This window comes from Limulus polyphemus, unplaced genomic scaffold (assembly GCF_000517525.1).
Source record: "Limulus polyphemus unplaced genomic scaffold, Limulus_polyphemus-2.1.2 Scaffold4745, whole genome shotgun sequence".
Lineage (NCBI taxonomy): Eukaryota > Metazoa > Arthropoda > Merostomata > Xiphosura > Limulidae > Limulus > Limulus polyphemus.
Window position 1 is genome coordinate 43,666 of NW_013670355.1, and position 10,136 is coordinate 53,801.

General features: G+C 34.6%; 1 protein-coding gene across 1 annotated transcript in view; it reads left to right on the plus strand.

The window, feature by feature from the left end:
- LOC106471629 (synaptophysin-like) overlaps positions 1 to 10,136 on the plus strand; it is a 30,658-nt gene that overhangs the window by 4,697 nt on the left and 15,825 nt on the right. Inside the window, exon 2 of the mRNA XM_013932241.2 lies at positions 6,123 to 6,290. Within this exon, the coding sequence (XP_013787695.1) occupies positions 6,231 to 6,290 (60 nt within the window). The 5' untranslated portion in view covers positions 6,123 to 6,230. The remainder of the gene's footprint in view (positions 1 to 6,122; positions 6,291 to 10,136) is intronic.

Here is a 10,136-nt window from a genome sequence, read left to right on the forward strand (position 1 = left end):
AGTATTTCAAGTTGAATGTAAATTCGATGACGAGGAACCCACTTTGAGACTAATAATGCTTGGAGACAGCTTGAATGGGTAATGAAGAAAAACTTTAATATAAGTTTAACATAACAGCAAATGTACAACGTTACGAAAATGTTTTGTCATTATCAGTTCCCAAACCCTTGTCGAAACGTTGTACATTTGCTGTTATGTTAAACTTATATTAAAGTTTTTCTTCATTACCCATTCAAGCCGTCTCCAACCATTAAAAGTTGAATGTTATTTAAGTAGAATCAAGAGCCAAGTTTAATATAAAAAAAAAGTTAGAAAAGTATAGTATCAGAAGCCATGAAAATAAGACAACGAAAAGCAATGAAAAAACACCACAATCGCGGACTCTTATTTACACTGACAGCAGTTACTGGAATTTGAATTTGTTAATAACGTCTAATTAAAAAATACTTTATGAATACTTCTTCTTCTTCTGTTTGTCATAATTATCTAACCATAACACATAATAACTGTTCAGAATTATCTAACCATAACACATAACAACTGTTCATAATTATCTAACCATAACACATAATAACTGTTCAGAATTATCTAACCATAACACATAACAACTGTTCAGAATTATCTAACCATAACACATAACAACTGTTCAGAATTATCTAATCATAACACATAATAACTGTTCAGAATTATCTAACCATAACACATAACAACTGTTATGGTGTGGACGCCTTTTATGCATGATATACTTAATTATGCTGGTCGTAAAACATCGTGTAAATTCTGCTATACTTTTTAAATATTATTATTATAATTCATTCTCTTAATTCTTGAAAATCCGTACGTAACGAGTTTAGTAATGTAGTGTTAAAAATACAATATGTCTAACATAATGTATTATGACAAATATAATTAATTAGATCAAGAACGGCCTGATGGTTAGAACGCTCGACTCGCAATCTACGGATCGCTAGTATAGATCCTCTTCACCGAACGTGCTCGCTATTTGTTCCGTGAGGATGTAATAATGTATGGTCAATCCCACTATTCGTTGGTAAAAGAGTAGTCCAAAAGTTAGCGCTTGATGGTGTTGACTAGCTACGTTCCCTGCTAATTTAGCGCATATAACCTTCGTGTAGCTTTGCGCGAAATTCAAAACAAAACAAACTACATCAAGAACACATCCTGCAAGTTTCGTACTTCTGGAGTCAAATATGCTAAAGTTATTAAAAAAACATAGCGCGCTTCTCACTGTTTTTCAACTGACCAACACCTCGTTCCAAATATGAAAACACTCAAATTGTTGTTTGCATTAGATAACTAATGGTTGGAAGTAGAAACCCGTCTTTGTTTTGTTATCATCAGGTTCAAGGTCGTTAAGTTTATTATATTTAATTAAATAAAACGCTTTCAACTACCTTAAATCCCACACTACACATGCCATACAATACCTGAAGCACGTGCGTGATCGCTCACTAAGGATGACGGGTAACTGTCAGTTTCTGATTAAGTTTACACGCAAGTAAGGAGTAAACATAAAACATGATATGTAAAAAAAGAAAAAGTAAGAGAGCCCAAGTTACAAAACAGACAAAAGCAAAAATACATTAGAGTTTTGATATCAGATTGAAATGCCAAGTGTACTAAGTCTCAAAGCACATTTAAAACAACAACAAAACACCTATTTACACTTGCCTCCCAGTGGCACAGAGGCATGTCTGCGGACTTATAATGCTAGAAACTGTGTTTCGATACCCGTGGTGGGCAGAGCACAGATAGCTAATTATGTAGCTTTGTGCTTAATTCTAAACAAATGCTTGAACTTGGCCACCTTCTTTTTAACGTTTCATACTGAAAATACTTACACATCTTTACAAAAATGTTGACTTTTCATTTTCTTTTTTATATATTTATTGTTAATAATAACACCAACTCAATTACAGATTGTCTAAAACTGAATACTGTATTGATAACATATATATATATAGATAGATATGTATATCGTATTTTCGTTTTTTAAAGATATTTCTTTTTAATTTTAAGACATTTAATTTAGTCAAACAACACTCTTTACGTATTGGATAAATGCCGACAGCAAGCATATATGTCAATACGTGTTGTTTTGAACCTAAAGAAAACTAACATGGACGTTTCGGAGTGGCGCATGCAACCACTAGAAATGCAATTTTTTTATATATTTTTTTTGCTTTACAACAAACAGAATCTTAATTAAACCGAAATAATTACAGGAAGAACAACATTCGTTAACAGTAAATCAATCAAATTAGAATATATATGTGTATTAAAACTAGATGTAGATAGAGATTATTACGTGAAAATACCAGAACGTAAGGACACTTACAACCAGAACTATCCACGTGAACAAACATAATATAAATAGTGTCATGTACAACTACCATGTTAACAAAAAAAAAACACTTGGTTATAAACATAATATAAATAGTGTCATGTACAACTACCATGTTAACAAAAATACACTTGGTTATAAACATAACCATTCATTTAATCAAGCAAAATACACAATTACTAAAATAATTATTCATACACACATATTACAATAACAAATCAGTTTAAAGATGAAATAACTTCTAAGTTAGAAAGGATTATGCATCAAAATGAAAATAAAATAATTCTAGTACGTGAAGAAAACCGAATATTAAATGTATGATATGCAACAGTGGTATCTTCTGTTTATCATGATATGCAACAATGGTATCTTCTGTTTATCAAACAAAACGAATGTGTAGGAAACCGAAAATTAAATGTATGATATGCAACAATGATATCATCTGTTTATCATGATATGCAACAACGGTTTCTTCTGTTTATCATGATATGCAACAATGATATCTTCTGATTATGATGATATGCAACAATAGTTTCTTCTGTTTATCATGATATGCAACAACGGTTTCTTCTGTTTATCATGATATGCAACAATGGTATCTTTTGTTTATCAAACAGAACGAGTAATAATCCTCTATTTGATTTCCTTTCACGTGTTTATTTAACAGAAACAGATTTGAAGTGTTATAATATATGAACAAGACATGAACTGGCGATTATTATTTCTTTTGTTGTTTCTCTTGCTTAGTTGTTTGTTTAGTATTATTTAAGAAGTTTAAAATAAATATTTTATCTTATTTTCAATCACCATGTTCGAGTTAGAGTGCTTGACTGTAAATCGGAACGTCCAAGGTTCGAAGTCACGATATCTCGAGGGTCACGTTTCACGCTTTCGGTTCTGATTGTGTTATACGAAAATCAATCCAGCAATTCGGTTAAGTGTAGTCGTACAGGCGGCGGATGGTGCTAGCTGGCTATGCTCTTTCTGTTCAGAAGTTTAAAATTATGGATGGCTGACTTGACCGTTTATCTCATGTGATGCGCGAGGTGCCAGTCGGGCCGAAACTACCAAATATCATTAAAGTTTTGTTTGTAACCACCCCATCTCATTTTTGTTGGAAGTTTTCCAGCATACTTTGGACGTATCTACCGTCGTTTAATTTTCTAAAGCACGTTTTAATAGTTTAAAATTACAAAACCTAACAAAACATGTTAACAATGCATTATTTGACTTTGTTAGAAATCTATGAAAACGAGACAATTTTGATTTCAGTCAGTTCTTCTATCTGAGGTGAAATCCACAACCAAGAAAGCATATTTTCATACAATTAATAACAGGATTCTAACAGAATTATCTGTTTTTTGAAACGAGATTACGACTAATATAATACACTGCAACTTACATCGCGCCAGCCCTACAATCATCATTAGCGATGAATTAACACAACTGTGTTTAATGTTAGTCCACCTACATTTGAAGCGCTGTCCGCTCTTGAGACACGCCCATAAAGGAACACTGCTTTATAAGATCAATTATAAAATTCAGCATTATTAAGCATATTTTTTGATGTTTTTATTAAAAGCAAAGCTACATAATGGGCTATATGCGCTTTGCCGATCGCGGGTATCGAAAAAAAACAACAAAAAAAAACCGTGGCAGGGATTTAGTTTTAAAGGAAAGAAAACTTTCCTAAACTGGAATATTCAGGGATATTAATATCCCCCTCGCCCCGCACACGAAAAAGTTCTTGCTGAGTTCATGGGGTTAATAAAGTTTCGGAGATGGGTCAGAACTATTAATTAGGCGGATATAATGTCTTGAAGTTGATTTGAGAAATGTCTGGAAGTTCAGGAGGCAGAGAGGAGACAATGGCCGATGACGACGTTGACGAAAAAAAGCAAGATGACAACATTCGACAAAGCACATGGGGGTATCGAATCTCAGTTTTAGCGTTATAATTCCTCAAGCTTATCGTTAAGCCTTTGGGGGAGGGGGGTAATGTTTATGCAAAGAAAGAACATTTTAAAATCATAGACAAAACTCAAGGCTCAAGAAATTTGAGATTCAATAGCAATTACAAACTTACTGCTTCGTCTCAACAAAACTGGATTTGTTACATCTTTTATCAAACACTTCCTCCACCTCAATGTTGACTTGTGATTTTTACCTTTTCGTGACGTTTGTTATTAGTGTCAGGTCAGGTTTTTAAGCCTACTATTAATGACTTGTAACCCTGTACTACTTGTCTCAGAAGGTCGGATAATCGACCAAATTATCTGGACAGCCAATAGAGTAAGAACAGAAAATCCAATAAAAGGGCAGATTATCTAAATCTGGAAGGGACCTTGGAAACTAAACACATAATCCATCCCATGAAGACAACATGAGTCACAATTAAAACTGTAATGATAGCTTAGCATTAGACAGTAAGATCCTGAGGCCCGAAAATGAAAGAAATACTACGGAGGATGAAAACGGACCTACATTGAGTATTTCTTATAAGAGAATTCATACAGTTTTGCTTGTTTCGTTTTAGAGCAAAGCCGCATTGAGTTATCTACTGTGTCCACCGCGGGAACTCGAACCCTGGATTTTAGCGTTGTAACTCCGTAAACCTTTTCACAACGTCGGACCTGACACTAGTTGAAAATTTTCCTGCTGATATACTTCGAAAGTTCTCAGGCTGATTTCTCTGTTTTTCTTCCATAAGACATTCAAAATATAGTGTCCATTAGACGGCTTTTCAACCTAACTCCTCTTTCCCATAGAACTTAGGGAGTGAGTAGATGGAAAATACCTATATTAAACACACTTGTTCCCATAGAACTTAGGGAGTGAGTAGATGGAAAATACCTATATTAAATACACTTTTAAGTGTATTTAATATAGGTATTTTCCATCTACTCACTCCCTTAAGTTCTATGGGAATAAGTGTATTTAATATAGGTATTTTCCATCTACTCACTCCCTAAATTCTATAGGAACAAGGCTAAGATTTCCCATTTAATTTTATCGTCATTTGCGCTTCCCTTTACAGATAAATTTTTTCACGTGATAAGATCAACCAGCTTTGATGTTTAGTAAGATTTTCAAGAATATTTTCTGTACATCGGTTTTTGTTTCTAGTTTTAAAGTTTTATAAATTACATGTGTTCATATTAACTGGTACGAATGTCATGTTTCATAGATGTTTGCTTTCGTTTAGCTAAAACATATGAGATCACTCATCCTTGCTTTGATCCATGGCTCACAACTGTTACGTAGGTGCAGAAAATAGAAAAGTACAAAACGTCAGTACAAAGGCTATGTACGCAGACACAGTGCAAATGACCTAAGTATAAGGTATTGCGAGAAGTAGGTTGTGGAATTTTAATATCTTAATAATCTAAAATAAAGTTTAAGTTATTTAGTTTATTTTAAGCGCGGAGCTGCACAGTGGGCAATCAGTACTCTGCCAAGTAGAGATTGAATCAAATTTTAATGTTATAAGTTCTCAAGCTTACCGCTAAGCCACCAGGGGGCGTAGGCTTATTTAAAGAGCTATATAAACAAGTAACATAATTAGATGTAAATGATGTCAGAAAAACACGTAGGTTCAATAAGTCTTAATTTATAACGATGAAAACCCTATGACCCGAGCGCTTTCAACAGGTCCAACTTTTATCGTTCTATATATATATGTGTCTGTAGGTAGGTGCGAATTTTATACTTTATTAGGTTGACTCCTAACGTTTTTTTTGTTTTTTTTCTAATTCAGAGCGTTTCTCTACGTGAAGGGTTTCAACATATATTTCTACCTCAGAAACCAGTAGCTTCGAAGTTTCCTTCCAACTCGTCTGGACTGCTGCTCGGCTAAGTCGCACATATGGAACTCCATTTTCGTGTTTTGAAAGAGCCCCTGGGGTTTATTCGAATCATCCAAATAGTAAGTGCTGTTATTCGTACTGTTCTGTCTTTATGTGCTTAAGTAAAAGCAGCAATAAGTAACAACATCGCCACTGTTTATTTGTTTGTAGTTAAGCACAAGGCTAAACAATGGATTATCTGTGCTCTGCCCACCACGGGTATCGAAACCCGGTTTTGAGCGTTGTAAGTCCGCAGACATACCGCTGTGCCACTGGGGGCCACATCGCCACTGAGATAACGTTTTGTTATCAACAGTCTAACTTTGTCTTCCATCGTAATAACCGACTCTGCTTCTTATGCTACGTGTTTGCTTATATAATGTTTGGATAATTTTAGGTTTTTGGCTAGTGTAATTTAAAAAAAAAATATTACAGTATTATTCATATTAGAATTACTTAAATACTCTATCTAAGGTAACTTTAGTTCCATAAAACAGAATAATCTGAAAATACACTGATGATCAGTAACTTTATATTTGTTTATTTGTTTGTAATTAAACATAAAGCTGAACAATGGGCTATCTGTGCTCTGCCCACCACGGGTATCGAAACCCGGTTTCTAGCGTTATAAGTCCGAAGATATACTGCTGTGCCACTGGGTGGGGCAGTGACTTTATAAAACGAGTTGTTAACATTAACCAGGAAGCTATTAAAACTAGAATAGGAAATGAAGTCTTATGTTGCGATACTTCGAGGAAAATACACGTGTGGTGTGAAAAATCAATAAATAAAACTTGTGTATTAAAAGCAACTTGTTCGCTTTCTAAATCAGACTTGGGTGGTTGGTTGCATTCTTGTCTTATCTAACCTTGGCTAAGTCACGAAAATTGGTCCAAACGTTTATTGAAACAACAAGAGCGAGATTAATATTGGAGTGTTCTATTTTCATTGTTGGAGAAACGTTTATTGAAACAACAAGAGCGAGATTAATATTGGAGTGTTCTATTTTTATTGTTGGAGAAACGTTTATTGAAACAAAAAGGGCGAGGATTCAAACAACAAGGGCAAGATTAATATTGGAGTGTTCTATTTTTATTGTTGGAGAAACGTTTATTGAAACAACAAGGGCAAGATTAATATTGGAGTGTTCTATTGTTATTGTTGGAGAAACGTTTATTGAAACAACAAGGGCAAGATTAATATTGGAGTGTTCTATTTTTATTGTTGGAGAAACGTTTATTGAAACAAGGACAAGATGAATATTGGAGTGTTCTATTTTTATTGTTGGAAAACTGACAGTTATCTAGTTCTACTTTCAACTGCAATCGTGGATAATCTGTAAACCAAAACTGAGACATCATTTTATGTTAGAGTATCCTTTCTTAGGTTTAAAATACAATATTATCCAGCCCATATAAACAAACCATTTCTTGGCCTAATATAATAATAACTATATTTTAAAATACTCTTTTACACTCAAAATGTAAACTTATTCGAGCAAATTAATAATCTTTTTTTTCTTAATATTTCAAGTCATTCTGCTGAATATAATATATCGTACTGTTTCAATTTTACAGATTAAAAGTATATCAGTAGCATTAACTGAATTAAAATTTTACTCAGTTGGCCAAATAATTGAAAATTTGACGTAATTTTAAATGTATTTTCCTTGCACAAACGTATCAGACTTTTACCTATTTTATTAAAGCAAATACACCAGTTCTTTTATATTTAAAACATTGCAAAATACAACAGAAATATGAGGAATCTTTCTTCACGTTGAAGTATAAATTTATTGTTTATGAACATTTTAAAGTTTCGTCTAACGAAATATACAATCATTGAATGCTTACAAAGCAAGTGAAATGATTTTAACAGAATAAATTATCCAGTATATTAAAACTTTGTTACTGTAGCCTGTGCGATGAACACTCGATGTGGTCCTCACCAACTTCCAATATACTTAATAAAATAATAATTATTCATACACACAAACTGGGCCTGAATTTAAAATACTAAACAAAACGATTTATCCAGTATTTTAAATATTCCTTACTTATTTTGGGTTGTGATAAACATATACGTATGTTTACCAACGTTTGTGTGACTGTACAGTTCACTAGTATCAGGGCACTACTGATAATTTAGTATGAGTGCTACGCAGCTAGATAAGATAGAAAAGATACAAAACACCTGTTTAAGAATGGTCACGGGAGGTACTTCGTCCACTCACCTCCATCGAGACCCTATTACCCATCACGAGCATCAACAGCGCTTACAAGCAATCTTCACTAAGACCTTGAAGTGTGAAGATCATGTATTTCATATTGAGTCACTGTCCTTTTCAATTGTAACATTACGGCACCACAATAACCGCGCAGGCACCGAACGAACAGGAGATTGCCTAAAAGGTGCCTCAGGGGACAGTAATTGGTGAAAAGTAGCCATACAGCCACTAGATTTCAGACTTTCCCATGTGAAAATAACATCTGGCGCCATTGGGATCTGTAGAAATCAGACTAAACAGAAATGCAGAGACTGAGCGAAGGGCGAAGAAGATAAAAGCCTACCACTACATATTTAAAAATCATGATGAAAATTAAGCCTGTCATCACAGACTCAAAATGTTCCTATACCTCAGGGAGCGAGATTGGCATTCATCGTCTCATGAAACAACAACATTATGCAAAAGGTTCGTGGAGTATTCATACTTTCTTCAAATAATGAAACTCGAAATGACAGTGTCACCAGTGTAATATTTGATGCTAACTAGCAGGCGTTACGACGTAAAAATTGAGAGATTTGGTCGCGAAATGGATGGGAGAATCAAAGCAACTGCAATGAATGCGCCAGGTTGTGCAGGGATAAAACTAATCGAGGAAGCTGACAAGCTTGCAGGAGAAGCCTCTTTACCAAAACCAGCACAACTCTACTGTCAGGATATCGACCTCCTCTGCATTAGTAAGTTGAAAATGGTAACCATGGGAAGGAATGCGACTGCTGGAAAAGAAAGCGCCATATGATGTGTCGTATGTTGTAACTAGGAAACGTAAAAAGATGGGGATCAATAGGACTATATACAGCCATAATACTACTGATAACCTCAGTAAAGGTACTTCTTTGGTAGGTTGTTTAGGCAGAGTATTCATGATGAAATTTAGTTAAATGGACGGCAACTGCTTGTTGTAGAAGCACAAGTGTAGAGGACGACGTTTCTAAAGTCTTCCGTCTAAAGACCTAAAGACGAAAGGCGGAAGACTTTCGAAACGTCGTCCTCTACACTTGTATTTCTACAACAAGCAGTTGCCGTCCATTCAACTCAATTTCATCGGTAGAGAAACTCTCTTCTACCCCCTGTGACATAAACAGTCTCTACCTGAGACATCAATGTCTTTTGGCGCAACTTTTGGGATTGTTACCTACAGCTCATCTCATCGTTAGGGTAACTGACAATAACAGTTGCTATTGAATGGGATTGTTACCTAGAGCTCATCACATCGTTAGGGTAACTGACAATAACAGTTGTTATTGAATAGGATTGTTACCTAGAGCTCATCTCATCGTTAGGGTAACTGACAATAACAGTTGTTATTGAATCTCTAGGTAACAATCCCAAACGATGAGATGAGAATAACAACTGTTATTGTCAGTTACCCTGGAATGGGATTGTTACCTAGAGCTCATCACATCGTTAGGGTTACTGACAATAACAGTTGTTATTGAATAGGATTGTTACCTAGAGCTCATCTCATCGTGAGGGTAACTGACACTAACAGTTGTTATTGAATAGGATTGTTACCTAGAGCTCATCTCATCGTTAGGGTAACTGACAATAACAGTTGTTATTGAATAGGATTGTTACCTAGAGCTCATCTCATCGTTAGGGTAACTGACAATAACAGTTGTTATTGAATAGGATTGTTACC